This window comes from Ursus maritimus, unplaced genomic scaffold, assembly GCF_017311325.1.
Source record: "Ursus maritimus isolate PB19 unplaced genomic scaffold, ASM1731132v1 scaffold_3, whole genome shotgun sequence".
NCBI lineage: Eukaryota > Metazoa > Chordata > Mammalia > Carnivora > Ursidae > Ursus > Ursus maritimus.
Genome location: NW_024425563.1, coordinates 49,635,166 through 49,651,951, shown reverse-complemented (window position 1 = coordinate 49,651,951; position 16,786 = coordinate 49,635,166). Strand labels below are relative to the sequence as shown.

Genomic DNA, 16,786 nt, shown 5'->3' with positions numbered 1-16,786 from the left:
CAATCTTTATTTGGATAAATTTTAAATTTATTTCTATGAATGAATTCTTCAAAGTGGAATTGCCGGATAGGCAGATTTTTTTTTTTTTTTAACTTGAAACGTAATGTCAAATTGCTCTCCAGAAAAGCACCAATTTATACCACCACCAGCAGCATGGGAGTTAAAGAAACCTAATGCTCTCACCATCTTCCCTAAGGGCTTAAAAAAGAAACTTCTTGTTAATACACTCCCTACAACCAGGGAAGTAAAATAAAAATTAGATTGCCCCAAATCCTAATAGAGCAGAAAATGAACGAACTAAGATCCCCTCTCCAAGGACATCCCATACCCAGACATGCATATGACATTTTCATCAAACACATCAGGAAGAAAGAAAACTCATTTACCTTTATGAGCAATATGACACAGGTCTTCTTGCATTTTAGAAAACTCTGATGAGGTTTCAGAGCCGTCAGAGTAATTTTTCTCTTCTCCAAAATCTAATGTTGACAAATTAGGATTGGAGGAATGCAGTCTTATGGGGCCAGAGAAAGGTTTAGGGACCTGAAGTGACACCAAAGGGAGACATTTCTTTTCAGATGCAAATTGCTTAGAATATTTACTTGTTACTAAAATTAGAGAGCTGTAGAAGAACATTTTATAGGTAAATCTTTCTACTGAGTGATAATTTAAAAGAAAATAAATGAAAACCCAGGAAAGCACTTTCTTCAGCAACTTGCTCTGGCTTCTTGCAAAATAAAAATGGGTGCGAAATCACATATGCTTTCACAAATAATAGAAGCATTAAAGTTCTAGGCTGGAAAGGACAGCTAAAGCTTCCAGGCTCTTTCTCATTTCTACTCAATTCCTTCCTCCCAGCAATAGTCATCCAGCATCTAGGTTGTTAACAGTGGATAGGTTTTAAAATGTTTCCTTAATTTGCATCTGGTGCTTCTACAAAACTAACTTCTCACAGGTTTGTACACAAATCACTCTTTACTTTGAAAGTACTTACGGTCAACCCATAAAGTGCTCGGAACCAAAGAGTATACAAGAGTATAGCTGATGACTTATCCATTAAGATTCTGATTTCTCTGACCCTAACAAGGTCTCAATTTACTGTGCAATGGCCGAGCTGCAAATCTTGGCCTCTGGCTTAGCTGTGCCCTGGGAAGTCGGCGGCTAGTGCGTAACACAGTGAAACTCTGATGGGGGTTTGGGAAGTTGGAGAGAAGATGCAAAAGACAGTCTGCACAATGTCCCATTTCCAGAGACTCCAGTGGGCTCAGAGGGGTGACGAATCCACGGACAGGCAGCAGAAGAAGAGGACAGAGCACACACGCAAGCAGGGAAGAGGGCAGGTGGGCTCAGCATTAAAGAAAGGGAAACCAAAGTCCGAGAAATGGCTGCACTCCCTCCATCCTCAGGACATTTTCCCCTTACGCAATTCCATTACATGCCTATTGTAGTCTCCAGAAAATCGCAGTGATTGAATTTCTCTCTGCACAGGCTATTCGCAAGAACAACTGCAGAAAATCCTGCTGGAGTCCCAGCAGCCCCCAGCACGCGGCACGGAGAGCAGGGGAAGCAACGGTTACCTGCAGCGTTCCTTTAGCATCTTTGCCAATAGCTCTGGACCGCCACCTCCTGTGGGATCTTTTTTCCTTTTTGGGACTTTCAAAAGCTCCACCCTTTGTTTCAAAACAGGAAAGAGAGCACAGAAAGTAAGGCCTACCAGACCAATTAGGGAAAACTGCACAGCAAAGTGACCACCTCCATCCCCTTGAATGTGGCTGAAGCAACCGAGACCGGACAACGTCCCGCTGTTAGTGCGAGGCTGGGGCGGAGAGAGGGATGCAGGAAAACACCGGGGTGCGAACAGCAGAGGGAGCTGGCTGACCTGGATGGCGTTGATCGCAGGAGCCGAGTACGTCCGATGCAGGACGTCCATACTTTGTAGGAGCTGGCTCATTTCCACCAGGTAGGCATGACAGTGTGCCAGGTCTGTGGGAGAAAAGCAAAAGGAAGATTAATGAGCCCTCATCTCGGCATCTGGGTTGCCCTGTGTTAGTGTCAGCTACTTTTTAAATTTACTCATACTACTCAGTTTACATCTGTATGGACAGGAAATTTGATTTCCTGTTTTACAGAAGAGGCAGTACAGTGTTATGGGTAAGGGTATGGATTTGGAGAACACGACTGCCTCGGTGTGAACACCTCCTGAGCTCTGAATCTTGGGCGAATTGCATAACTTCTCTGTGCCTCAGTTTCCTCACCTGGGAAAGGGAGAGAATTATACACGTGCCTTCATAGGATAGTTGTGAGTTAACATAGGCAGCCTGCTGCTACTCTGTCAGAAGTAAATCAGCGCTCATCATTATCATCATTATTTCTGATATTGCAATAACAGGCTGTCGTTCTCTGCTTACATGGGCTCCAGACAAGTAAATGAATGAAACAAACATAAGGTTGTACTGGTCCTTACGGATATCTTTCGATTGGGGACCCACACGAGGTCGTGATGATTGTCTGCACATCGACCCGAGAGGACCTAAGAGTCCTCACACCAGTTCCGTGGTCGCTAACTCAAAAGATACTTTAATTTGCTGTTCACTGGATGATGGTGGCTGTTTCCACTGAGAAATCAAGACCCAAATGGCTCTCAAACTTTTGGCATCATCAGAATTAACTGGAGAACTGGTTAAACCACAGATCATTGAGATCCACCCAGAGTTTCTGATTTGGTCTACCCGAGAATTTGCGTTTCGAATAAGTTTGCAGGCCAGGCCAGTGCTGCTGGTGCAGAGACGGCACTTCAAGGACTAGCTGTGCCAAGATGTCACTCAGTGAAGCTCCTGCCGGACATTTCCTGGGAGGGCAAATCCTATATGGCCCCCAGTGTGATAGTATCTGCCTTCAATAGGAGAAAATGCACTTTTCAAGACCACCACCTGGCATCCTTCTCTCATCGTGGTTCTCAATTGTGGCTCTGCTTTAAAATCAACTGGGGAAATTCTTCAAATTCCCTATGTCCAAGTCCCATCTTGAGAAAGTTAAATCAGAACATCCCCACTCCCACTGGTGACTTGTTTTTTTAGTTCCCTGGGTAGCTCTTAGCTACCTAAGGTTGAGAACACTGACCTGACTCCTTATCAGAGTCATTGGGGAAACTAGAAAATTAGTGATGCCAGGGCCCGAGGGCAGACCAATTTAAAGAAATTCTTGTGGAGAGTGGGTATTCTTGCCTTTTAAAAGTTCTTTTGGTGATTCTAGTGTGCAGCTAGGGTAGAGAACTCCTATTTCATGGGCATCTCCATTTGGTTCACCCACTCACTGTGAGCAATGGCTCCCAATTTTGGATGTACACCAGAGTCAATTCCGGCACTTAAGAAAAACCCAGAGAGCTGTGCAGAGCCCACCCATGGCGACTGCAATTTAGTAGGTCCTCATGCAAATCAGACCTGAGTACTTAAAGACGAAGTGCATAAAGGGCACATAAAGAATATGAAAGGAAATCCGTCTGCATGCACATCCAGGTGAAGCTCTGTGAGGAGAATGTCTTTTGTTCATCACCAGTGCAAACTCAGTAAGCAAACGCTGAGAGGAAATGTAGACCAGTGACGGGGAAACTCTCAACGAGTGCCATCTAAGAGCCATGACAGAAAGAAGCTGAGGTTTCAAATCACTTTACCTTTGGAGCATTTTTCCATGTCCTCTGAAGACTGTAACCATAATGGAACTCGCGTCTCACCACCACAAGAAAATGATAAATTGCTTCCCGTTTGAATCGAGTTCTGCTTTGATATACTGCTACGCTGTTCCGCAGATGACAAAAGCACATTATAAATGAAAACAGAGCCCAGGGCGGACACGTTAGGGTAAAAGACAACAAAGTGAGCCAGTCGCTAATGGAAGCTATCTGCCTGTAATGGGAAGAAGCTTCTAGAAAGCACTCCACTAGAGACCCTAAGCTCTGGCTGTCACCTCAGCCTGGCCATACCGTGCTCTTATGCCTGGGGCTGCTGTCCTGAATTTCTTCTTCGGTCACATGGTAATCATTAATCATAACCAAAATTATGACATAATTGTTGGGAAATTTCGCAATCCTATATGGCTATAAACGTGCACACTGCATTTTACAACCAGATAAGAAAACCAAAGTCAAAATGGTCAAGTGAGGGCTGGAGCACTGAGGGCCATTAATTCCTCCTTATGTGCTGTTCTTCAGTTCCTGTCCCAATGATAACAGAGGCGCCTCTGGCCCTGGCTCTGACCAGCTGGGTAAACAGATTTCTCCCCACAAGCCCTTCCCCCTTCAGACAGACCCCTCCCCCCACTGGAGACTCCTCTCCACAAAGCCACCCCATCTTTTAGATTCATTACTGGCACACTCTTACCTTCCTATTTGAAATGGAGTCCAAGACTCCGGACGCAGAGTCTGTGACAGTGGATCCTGGGAAATAGTGATTAACCTCGTGTGGAAACATGGCGATTTCATTCTGACGATACATTCTGTGGTGGCGGAGTTTGGATACCCACTCATCAAAGATTTCCTCTGACTTGACCTAAATTATATTAAAAAGAGGGAAACAAGAGCGTCACTCATTGAAAAGAGCAATTCTTCGTCAAATCAAGACACTCTCTCTCTACAAGGTGGCACACGTAGAAAGGTAAAAATACGAGTTTATTGACGTAGTTTAAATTTATGTGGTCTACGGGAACAAGTGTGAGGAGGAAATGGAGAATAAAAATGGTCTTCATAAACTTCATTTAGGCTCTCAATGAAAGGGTCCAATTGTCATGCTATTATTAAGAAAGCAAAATATTACCACTTATATTGAACAACAAATAAACTAGAATTCATATTTATCTATCTCAAAACATTCCCAAATTCACTTGTCCCCACTTCTCCTATTCTTACTGAAAATATTAGCACCATGTTTCTTTTTAAACTCCTTTATAATTCAGACTTTTCAGATCAATCTTCTCTGAACTGGAACGAATTCGTAAATTCTTCCCAAAATATTTAACCTTGTTAATCTTCTCTGACAACGAACACATTGCTGAGGAATGTGAAGGTTATTTTAAAACACATTTCTCCTGCACTTGGAAATAGGAAAAAAATGTGAAAAACTATTATTGGAGATTTCCAAGATTATTCAATCACACCTACACAAAGTGTTAGCCACTCTTTCCATAAATGAGTACCTATCAGTGTTTTCTTTCCATGAAGAAAAATGTTTATAACTAGCAACTTTTATTATAAAGTATTTCAAATGTTCATAAAAGTACTAAAAAGAATATAACAAGCACCTATGCACTAAATCTTAACAGTCCATGTTTTGTGTGTATGACGGTGTATTAATATTTTCAAAGTGAAAAACGATAGATACCTCTATTTTAGAACAGAGACACATGAAGTGGCAACTTAAAATCACCCAACAGGATGCATGGTAGGTTACCTTCCAAGAAGAAAACTCCAGGTCAGTCTGTGAAAAACTTTCCTGCCACACTGCCGAGAGCAAGGATGTCTGTAGCCATCACTCACTCATTCAGGTTTGTTGTGTTGCTTAAACCCCCCCAGGTGCTACTGAATATATCATTTATAGGAAAAAGCAATACAAACTGGCTTACATCTCTTCGTCTCCCCGTAAATTATGTCCTTGAAATGTATTTAGCTTCCCAGATGCACTTATGGCAGGAACTTCACGGGAATCTTACATCACCCTTTGCACTGATCTGCTTGCTCTCAGAGGCCCTTAAAAATCAGAGCCCAAAACATTCATCTTGACTCATTTTTTTTATTGGTTAAATGAGGTAGAAGAATAAAAGCACTTTACTAAATAACCGTCCAGCATTCTGTTCCAACCCCACAAGCAGATATAGGACCGTGGGTGGACAGCACTTAATCCTTCGGCTGCCCAGATTCCTCATCTATAAAATAAGACAACGGGACTGGATGGCTGCCATTTAAAAACGGCCTGACTAAATCAACACAGAGAAATATTAAACTGTATTTATCATGATATTAGTACGCAATGTTATCTTAAGGCACTCTGGTTCTTCAAAAATTAGGAATTAATAATTACTTTTATCCTATTAACTAGAATAGTGGATGAACAAGAGCCTAGTATTTCCTGACCATGGCAAAACAGAACTAAGTGGGGCACCTGGGTGGCTCAGTCGGTGAAGCATCTGCCTTCGGCTCAGGGCGTGATCCCAGGGTCCTGGGATCCAGCCCCACATCAGGCTCCCTGCTCAGCAGGGAGCCTGCTTCTCCCGCCCCCTCTGCCTTCCACTTCCCCTGCTTTTACTCTCTCTCTGTCAAATAAATAAATAAAATCTGGGAAAAAAAAAAAAAACAGAAGTAAGAGTCATTGGAAGTACATGGAGACACAACTGAAACTATTCTAGAGGAGACTGACCTTTGAAACAGGGGGTGGGTGGGCTATTCTTTCCTAATTTTGTTTGTTTTTTTGTTATTCTCAACCAAGGAACAGTTGGCAATGAGAGACATTTTTGGGCCGTAATAACTGAAGGGGACTTGTTACCAATATCTAGTGGGCGGAGGCCAGGGATGCCCCTCAACCCCCCATAATGCACAGGACAGACCACAGCACAGAATTCTCCAGGCCACTAGGTCAACAGCGTCGAGGGTGAGAAACCCTGCTTCGCTCGGGGCTTGGGCTGGGAAACAGGATGGACTGACCATCTTGTGCAGTCCCTCAAGCACGTGTATGTGTTCTGCATGTATTTGTGGAAGTGCCACGTAGATGCTAGGAGGAGAGCACGGGGCATCTTACGACACGGAGCTCATCATCTCATGCTCTCATTTTCCCACCCCCCAGCCCCCATTCTCAATATTCCAAGTAATTTGCCTAAGTAAGAAAAGAGTCTTCACATCCTCTCAATTAATTCCTCACATTCGAGTACCACCTAATAATTACACACAAGAACTAAACTTACTGAGCTTACAGCAGGCTGGGCATCATGCCAAGTTTTCTCCATGCAGCAGTACAACATGGGCACTATAAGAATTCCCATTTGGGGGAAGGGTGGTGAGAAAACAGGGACTTCCAGGGATTAAAAAATTTGCCAAAGGCCAACAGCTAGTAAGTAGCCAGGTCAAGATTTGAACCAGATCTGGTTCAAACCGGATCCCCCAAAGTTCTCATATGATGTTTTTAACCATCTATACCACCTGCGGGGGAGAGGGCGGAGGGAGTAGAAAGCCGCTTTCAGAGATGCTCTTTGGAGGCCCATACTTCAGGAGAAAAGTTCCTGACCCTCACTGTAGTATGAGAATGTTAATGGAATCCCTATAAAATTAGCTGAAGTGGTAAGACTAAATATTAAATATTGTATTTCAGGGAACCTATTTTAACCTATGGTAAATGGTTCTTCACTAAAGGTGGTACAGTCTGGGGGAAGGAGGGGTTATCTGGAAACATGAAGATTTTTTTTATTATTGACTGTTGTCACAATCATGATATATGTGTGTGGGGGGGTATTTTGGGGGGTGGGCGACAAGGATGCTAAACCTTTAGCGGTGTGTGAGACAGTCCGTCCAGATATCAACAGCATCTGTCAGAAACACTTTCATCAGGAAGATCTTCTTTTTTTTTTTTTTTTTTAAGAATTTATTTATTTATTGGAAGAGATAGAGACAGCCAGCGAGAGAGGGAACACAAGCAGGGGGAGTGGGAGAGGAAGAAGCAGGCTCACAGCAGAAGAGCCTGATGTGGGGCTCGATCCCAGAACGCCGGGATCACGCCCTGAGCCGAAGGCAGATGCCTAACCGCTGTGCCACCCAGGCGCCCCATCAGGAAGATCTTCTACACGTTGGCTGGATCCTTTGAAATAATCAAAGGGCATCGCCAATCCCTCTGCCACACAAAGAAACCGTGCGACAGGAGATCGCGCCTGGGAAGCAGGCTCACCTTCAGATGGTAGATGTGCTCCTCGGTATCCAGATCTATGCATTTTGATGACTTCTTTACGGACATCACCGACAGCCCAACGTCAATGCAGCCATGCAGCTTCTCTCTCTCGATCTGCAGAAACGTGAGAAGAGGGCCACTTGAGGTTCAGGGGGTTAAAAACAGTAGTAACATCCCTGACACTCCTCTCCTGTAGCCTCCCCTTCAACATCCACTAATACAAACACCATAACGATGATTTTCAAGCACTGAGTGTGAACTGGTACTGAATTAAGGGTTGTCCACGCATTATCTGTTCTAGTCTACGAGGGATTAAGTAACAAGTGGTTTGTACAGCCAAGGAGTGAGGAAGCAAGAGAGTAAGCCCCGTGGACTGACTCCCGCAGCAATGAATTCACCTGTTAACTGCACTCCCTTCCACAGAATTAGTTTCCAGTATCTAAATTCATTTGGAAGTGATTTAAAAAGAGGAGTAAGGGCAGAAAGCTAAGACAAGCCACCACGGTGAGGCATTATGCCAAGTTTTCTATGTGCAACCTGACAAGATGAGCACTCCAGGAGTCAAAGGAAGCAAGAACGGAAGAGGGAAGGGCTGCATGAGAGGAGGACCCATACAAGGGGCAGGACGAACAGTCATTCCAGCCCTTGGGGGCTGTCTCCCTAGTGTTAATGCAACAGGGGACTTCCTATCACCTTCATCAAGGGCCTTCTCCACCAAACCCCTTAGTCACTGTAACTGTGGGAGTGATACCTGTCCTACCTTTTACTCCTGTTATCTTGCTGGGAAAATGTCTTTTCCCATCCAGAGGACACTTCAGCCCAACCCTAAGACCTGAACAGACCCCTGGATACCCAGTAGGGTGTTGAGAGGAGCCCTCCACCTTCACTTGGTGGGCGAACCGAGCCCACCCAGAACCCGGGGCTGGGACAGTGCGAAGTAGGCACCTGTGGTCCATGTGAAGGAACTATTACCCCCTATGGTTTCCAGTTCAGAGAAATGCAATCCCCAAATGTATACAATCTCACCCATGAGCTGATAACAATTCAGAATTCTTTAATAACGTATTTGATTAAGAAGAAGACTTACATCAGTTTGGCTTTTGGCATATTTCAAGATTCCTTTGTCCAGATAGAAAAATCTCTGTAGGGAAGAAAGTATAATGCACTAAGACATCCCGTTTAACCATCCACCCTTCCCTTGGTCCCAATTTTCAACTTCAAATTAAATCTACGTGCCTACGAACCATGGAGGTGTAGGAAATAAACGTGAGGCCAAGGCCAGTGTCTTACCTTGTGCCAGCCTTTCAAGGGCCATTTCCTCTTCTTCAGCAAAAACCCTTTGTGAATGGGCGGCTCCTGGGTGTAACTCATCTCTCCTCTCAGCCCTTCCACCACTTCCCAGCTGTCCTGTTCCAATAAAACAGTTCGTGCTAAATGGCTACCTTCAAAAATAATAACGACATTCAGAAGCACTTCATCCTGTTGGTAAATCCATCCAAGATGGTGAGCTTGGCTGGGTTTGCTGGGGAGAAGTTAAAATTTAATTTTCATACAGGTCTTAGACTTCATGGACTTAATGCTGTAATGTAATGGCATCAAATTTGATTTTTTTTTTTTTCCAAAAGCCCTCTCCTAGAAGGGAATGTTTTTCTCGCTTTAGTGCTTAAACACAGCTAATGGTAAAGCTTTTACTGTCAGTTCTATTTTTGTTCCCTTTGACATCATCACCAGTTACTTTTTGCTCACTGCAAGACTTCAGTCCGAATTTTAAACAAAAGCTACAGCCATCAGGTGGGAATATGGGAAAACTGGCTTAAGAACTGGCTGAAAAGTATGAGAACATGACAACTTGGTCAAAATAATGATTCAGTTGCAAGTTAATCTCTTCAAATTCTAGATATTTAAATATTGGAATCCTGAAGCATTAAAAAGGTGCTTTTGAAACAAATATTTTCATCCTCTTTTTCCAGAAATGTTGTCCACCACACCCTTTTCTTTCTCTTTTTTTCTTTTTTTTTTTTTCTTTCGATGATTCATTAGTTGTGTATAACACCGAGTGCACCATGTAATACGTGCCCTCCTTACTACCCATCACCAGTCTATCCCATCCCCCCACCCTCCTCCCCTCTGAAGTCCTCAGTTTGTTTCTCATAGTCCATAGTCTCTCATGTTTCATTCCCCCTTCTGATTACCCCCCCTTTCTTTATCCCTTTCTTCCCCTACCGATCTTCCTAGTTCTTATGTTCCATAGATGAGAGAAATCATATGATAGTTGTCTTTCTCTGCTTGACTTATTTCACTTAGCATTATCTCCTTCAGTGCCGTCCATGTTGTAGCAAATGTTGAGAACTCGTTCTTTCTGATAGCTGAGTAATATTCCATTGTATATATGGACCACAACTTCTTAATCCAGTCATCTGTTGAAGGGCACACCCTTCTTTTCTTTCAAAAACTTTTGAGGGGAAAGCAATTATTGCTCTACTGAGCTGTTTGTAATTTTGAAGAGGTACAAACTGCTCTTATAATTAATCCTCTGTTCTTGGCTATCTAGGTAGTGTCAACTCCTTGACTGAAAAAGGATTTAAAAGGGAATACAAAAGAAAGACACTAAAAATTCCGAAAATTTATTTTTAAGTGCTTGAAAATGCACAAATCATTGCAAAATTACCCCAAGATAGACCAAAATTGGCAATACCCATTTTAGAGGCTGAGGTAATGGATTTTTATTTTACTAATGGATTAATATACATGAAATGCACAAATCTTAAAAGTACAACCTGATGCATTTATACACCTATACCAACAGTAACAACCACCCAGATCAGAGAGAAACATTTCCAACAAAGGATAATTACGTTTTGACAAACATGCCCTTCCCCACCCCCTCCAGCTTTTTTGAGATTTTTTGGCATGTAACACACGTAAGTTTAAGGTATACAATGTGATGATTTGGTACCCCTCCATTCTGCCCCCACCCCCTGATCACTACCGCTTTTTGTGTGTGGTGTTAACACTTAAAGTCTACTTTCTTAGCAACCTTCCAAGAATATAATATGGCAAACAGTCACCATGCTGTACATTAGATCCCCCAGAACTCACTTATCTTATAGCTGGGAGTTTGTACAATTTCACCAGCATTTCACCATTCCCACCCCTTCCCACCCCAGGAGACACCATTCTACTCTCTCTTTCCATGATTCAGGTTTTTTAGATTCTGCATATAAGTGACGACATATGGTCTTTGTCTTTCTCTGATTTATTTCACTTAGCATAATGCCCTCGATGTCTATCCATGTTGTCGCAAAAGGCAGGATTTCCTTCTTTTTTTGATGGCTGAATGATATTCCCCTCTGTGTATCATATTTTCTTTATCCATTCATCCACTGATGGACACTTAGGCTGTTTCCTTGTCTTGGCTACTGTGAATAAAGTTGCAATGAACGTGAGGTACGAATATCTCTCCATGAGACAAATGTGTCCTTTTGGCCAAGATTGCATGTTGACTAACTTGCTCTTAGTTAAATCTCTGGACTACAGGCGAGGGTTACAGGTAGAGGCCAGAGGAACTGGGAGATGGACAGTAAGTCTGGACCAGCACCAGGGAGAAGAAGCAATTTAATTCAAGCCCCAGGAAACAGTCTAATGGAAGGACATGGAACCATAGGAGTTGTGGGTCCTCTGGCTCAGTTTCTGTGTTGTCCTCAAGTTCAACACATGGGAAACACGTGGTAACAAGAACACCTCTCTACTTTAGCAACTGAACTCTTTATATGACAATCCTGACAGATCTGCCTTATACCTGACTTCACTTTACTGTGAATATAGTTAAAGGTTCATTCCAGACTTTTGAAATGTGATAGTAGTATCCCAAGATCTGGAATTGTAAAAGGGAATTCTTCAATGAAAAAGAGCAAGGCTTATATTTAGCTCTTAAATTGGAGGACTTTTTCAGAAAGGCAGCAATGTCAAATGAGACTTCTTTCTGGCACTGCCAATTATTCAAAGTCAATTATACCCAGACAACACATGGAGAACGCACGATTCAGTGATGAGAAGTCACGTGCACACGCACACACACTGACAACATCTGTTCACATGTACTTCAGCTTAGAAAGCCATTCTTCAAAATTTAACGTGCCCTATGTGTCAAAATTTTAATGAATTCTTAAGGTCAAGACAAAAATTCCACCTCTTCCAGGAAGCCTTCTTCAAAGGAAAGTACTATTTCATCCTAGGAACTCCATCAGCCTCCATCTTACCTTTCCAAGGGTTTACCACTTACTTATTATACGTGAGACTTTATCATCCCTACTAGACAACAGACTCCTTAAGGATGTGTAAAGTGTCTAGTTCACTTCTGATTTCTTCACAATGCTTAACCTGCCGTCCTGTGAACAGCATACATCTGATTGGCTAACAAATAAACTCGGTCTTTGAATAAGACCCCAAACAGATTTATGTTCTTGGAATATTATAAATCAGCATGCATTTGAAATATGCCCAATACCTTTGGGCCAAATGACTATTTGCAAGTTAAATACAGCACATTCACATTTGTGAATGAGGGTATATGTGCGTGTTATCATTGTTAAATGGAAATCTATAGCTCCAAATATTTTGGAAAGTACTCAAAGGGGATCAAGTCCTTTCGATTTAAGACACCCAAGCAGAAGGCAACATGCAGTGATAATACTAGACAATCATGCATGTCTGCCCAATACATTCAATTGTGCAGAATGCAAATGTCAAGAGGGATTAGATGTTAATTGCATACTTCACAAGACTGAAAAAAAAATGGAATGAGATCATATCTGCAGTTTAAAGGAAAACAAGAATTAAATTTCAAAAATGTTTCAGGGATTCATGTTAGAACTAGATCTCTCCTGAATTCTTGACACATAATACATTCCTGCCAATGAGCCAGCGTGGAGGGGGGCAGGGAATCAGACTGCATTTGTCGGCATTTGAAGGGAATAAGCCAGAAAGGGTTTGCATTTATGCCAAACAAAATATCGTCTTTTTTTCCTCACTTTATTTTCTACCTGGGCTCAGAACTTAAAACTCTTAACCAGGTTGGAAAAGCCAGATTTGAAGTATTTAAGAAAGCGAAGACTTTGCTTGACTGAGGAAGAAAGCTCTGCAGCCAACTCCTTCTCTGGGCTTGCCATCCAAACCTCCCCTTCCAGCTTCCCTGTCTGTCACCGTCCTTGAAACCCGAGAGCCAGCCTTCTCAGTGGGGGCAGTACTCTCCCTCTGGGGCTGCGAAATAGTGGGGGTACTTTTCGTTGTCGCAGTACCTCTGATCTGATAGCTGGGATCCAGGGATGGTACATGTCCCACAATGCCTCCGTCTTAGACAGTGAGAGAGTTGTCCCACTTCTCATGAGATCTTCCAAAGTGCCATGGACTTTTTTGTAGGTGAAACCTGTTTCTAATTTCTTGAGCACAGAATTTGACTCTGTTTCACATCCATACCAAAGTTTTTCTGCATGGTTTTTACACAGTTTGAATTCTCGGTATTGCAACTACTGGATAACTGAAGGAAAGCTATATTTCCTTCTGTTTGGGACTTTAACAAGCATCACCTGCCATTTTGGAGAATCGTGTTGCTGAAGGCTGTGCCACTTGGGGTATCTGAGTTATTAGCACAACATACCCATATGGGTCTGCGTTAGTAGCTGTCACATTTTACATATAGGTGTGTCTGACCACATCATTATATCTCCTGGTATAATCATATGTGGGCTTCTACACATTAAAAGAAATACTTTAATACTAACCACTTTGAGTTTTCCTTTATATTACAGCAAAGCATTATGTTGATATTTTCAAAATTATGTGTGTAAATAAATAATGAATTTCATTCGAGGAGAGTAAAGGGGTCATTGAAATACTGGTCACAATAAGGGGATATTGTTTTGGTGGGATTAAGAACCCCTGCTGAACCTGACACAAATTCTATGAGAAGAAATGCTATGTTGTCATGGTGTAGTGAAATCACTTTGGAACTGTGAGGGCTTGATTAATTAATTAACTTCTCCTAAGTAAGTGCTGTTGGTTTCATCCTCAAACTGCTTATCTTCTATGTCCCTTCTTCTCTGTTCCCCAGCCACCATCCTGACCCAGGCTCTCATCCAACCTGGTTTCCCAAGACTCTCCACTCCCATAATTATTTATGGGGACCCATTACACCCTACCCTCCATGCAACATACAAATGAATATAATGTAATACTTGTCTGCATTTCTACTTCCGTGGTTTATTTATTTTGTTCGAGCCTCCTAGAATCTTCTCTTGATCTTTTCCACCCATGCAAACCCTTCAGAATTTTCGTTCAGTTTCTGAAATTTTCCTAACTTCTCCAAACCACATCAATTGTGTATTCCTGTAAATACAGTATTACTGTCTATCATCAAATAACTTAGTGTCTAAGTAATTCATGATTTTTTTCCCCACTTTTATACCAGGACTTTGGTCTTTTCTCCCCAAAACAGTTGTAGGGACCATCTTTCAACTTTTTTAGAACCCCAGCAATGAACTACATTAATTTTTATTTTTGCTATATATATGATATATATGCTATATATATGTGTGTGACACACACACACACACACACACACACACACATCAAATAAAAGAATTCCTCAGGGTTATTAACAACTCAAGAAAATGGATTAAGTTCTCAAACCAAGTAAATGGTACTAGGTAGATGTTTAACAAGGAAGTATTAAGTTGTATCCACACTTCTATATAGTCTGCCATTGAAAACACAAAAGGGTAGTGCCTCAGGAAATACTATCCAAGGGGGTCTACTGAAACAACATACAAATACAGCAATATAAACAATAATAACATAACATAATTGGAGAACAGTTTTAGCTCCATGAAAGCAGGAATCTTTTCTTCCGTGTTCACTACTTAACAGGGCACAGTAGGTATGAATAAATATGTTGAACAAATACATGAAACACAACAACTAAATTTATTAAGTATGTATTTTCTGCCAGGTAGTGTGGTAAACACTATATTTACATTGTGGCACTTAATCCTTGCACCACCCTGTGAGGTTGGGTTAGTATCCTTATTTTTGGAATGTGGAAACTTCTGGAAATTTTTGGAATGAGGAAGAGAGCATTAGATAACTTCCCCAATGCTATAAAGCTACCAAGTGGTAAAGCCACCTGATTTCAGAACCTCCGTTTTTATTCATTCTGCTACATATTATAATATAATGCATATTCTGCTACAATTTAAATATATAAATTCTGATGATGAACCAGAGTAAATGCCAAGCAGTGGCCAAGATCCTGAAGCAGTTTGAAGGAGTTAGGGCACATTGCCCTACGGGTAGAGACAAGCAAGGTCTGGGATCCTGCTCAGAGCTACCATGTTTCCTATACTATAGTCCCATTGAACAAGGGCAGAAAATTCACCTGGGCATTTTAACACTGACAATTCTTTGCTCATTCGATTTTTTATATTTGGAATGTCCGCCCCATCTACTTCTCAACCTGTGAATTCTCAATTTGCCCCAAACCTTCTCCTTGGGGCACCAATTCTCTCCCTCATCAGCACTTACATAAACGTCACTCAAATGAGTCTACCTCCGCCAGAACGTGGTTCCATGAGCCGGGGACAGGGTCCTCTATGTAGTGATCTCACTACCGGGCACTTAGGGGCCCTGAATAAAACAGTCACTGAATGAACGAGTCTGAGGAGCAAGGGGGTATGAAAAGGGCCCAACAGTGTCCTCCGGGTGAGGGATTTTACTCATGTGCACTGGAATGGGGTGAAATGGTGCTCAGGACAGAAGAAAGCAAAGATGCCGCTTCTCTTGGCTCAAGGGACCAGGTGTCCTGAAGCGGCTGTTTGAGTTCCACACACCTGGTGACCAGGGAGCAGGACACATACCTTGAGCTGAATGTCCTAAGATACAGTACAGGGTGGCCTTGGGCCCCCGGGGAAGATCAAGGTCCTGCTGACGTAGCCCAACACGCTGGGCTGATACCATGCCCTGAGGCTGTCAGGCTGAAAACTCACCACGAATACAAGACGGAGAGAGAAATGTGACAGGGTCTGGGGAAGGCAGCTTCTTAAGGTCTTCACTTCAGTTTAACTGAAGACAGTCTGGCACTGTCGTCCGGCATTAAATTCAGGCTGTTTTACTGAATGTCAAAAGAGTGCCAAATATAGAAAGCTGCTTTGTGGTTGGAAAGGCAACTAAGCATTTATCCGTGCTCATGAGCTGGCACAGTTCATTTCCATATTGCTGACTGCACGAGTTGAAAGCGTCCCCCCCTCCCAGCACAGCTGTTTCCACAGCGCACGTCTCCTCTGCAACTTTCAAATGCTGGATTCTCAGCGCTGTCCTTGCAGTGATGTCAGAAATAGAAAATAGGGGCGCCTGGGTGGCACAGCGGTTAAGCGTCTGCCTTCGGCTCAGGGCGTGATCCCGGCGTTCTGGGTTCGAGCCCCACATCAGGCTCTTCCGCTATGAGCCTGCTTCTTCCTCTCCCACTCCCCCTGCTTGTGTTCCCTCTCTCGCTGGCTGTCTCTATCTCTGTCAAATAAATAAATAAAATCTTTAAAAAAAATAAATAAAATTATTTGTTATAGATCTAAAAAAAAAAAAAGAAAGAAATAGAAAATAACTTAAAACTTCCATTCTTCCCGCAGCTGAAGAGTGTCGTGGAAGAAGTTTTGTGGCTGCCTCTCCCTATCTGGCATGACTGGGGAGTGGGTTGCTCTGATTATTTATTTAATCTGCTTCTCAGGTTTTTAAAATTCACAAGGCAACACTACCCAGCATTAAATCACATGTAGCATAATTTAACAAGTCTTTAATGATTTTAAAGGCATTTCTGATTT

At 42.5% G+C, this 16,786-nt stretch overlaps 1 protein-coding gene across 8 annotated transcripts in view; it reads right to left on the bottom strand.

The window, feature by feature from the left end:
* OSBPL3 (oxysterol binding protein like 3) overlaps positions 1–16,786 on the bottom strand; it is a 176,579-nt gene that overhangs the window by 57,349 nt on the left and 102,444 nt on the right. For 5 of the 8 annotated variants that reach the window (XM_040644176.1, XM_040644180.1, XM_040644174.1 and 2 more), the window contains 8 exons: positions 9,210–9,326; positions 9,007–9,060; positions 7,920–8,033; positions 4,377–4,544; positions 3,671–3,794; positions 1,880–1,983; positions 1,578–1,670; positions 387–543 (listed from right to left, as the gene is read on the bottom strand). In XM_040644176.1, the coding sequence (XP_040500110.1) occupies positions 387–543; positions 1,578–1,670; positions 1,880–1,983; positions 3,671–3,794; positions 4,377–4,544; positions 7,920–8,033; positions 9,007–9,060; positions 9,210–9,326 (931 nt within the window). The remainder of the gene's footprint in view (positions 1–386; positions 544–1,577; positions 1,671–1,879; positions 1,984–3,670; positions 3,795–4,376; positions 4,545–7,919; positions 8,034–9,006; positions 9,061–9,209; positions 9,327–16,786) is intronic. The other 3 variants (XM_040644179.1, XM_040644181.1, XM_040644177.1) reach the window with 1 other exon arrangement.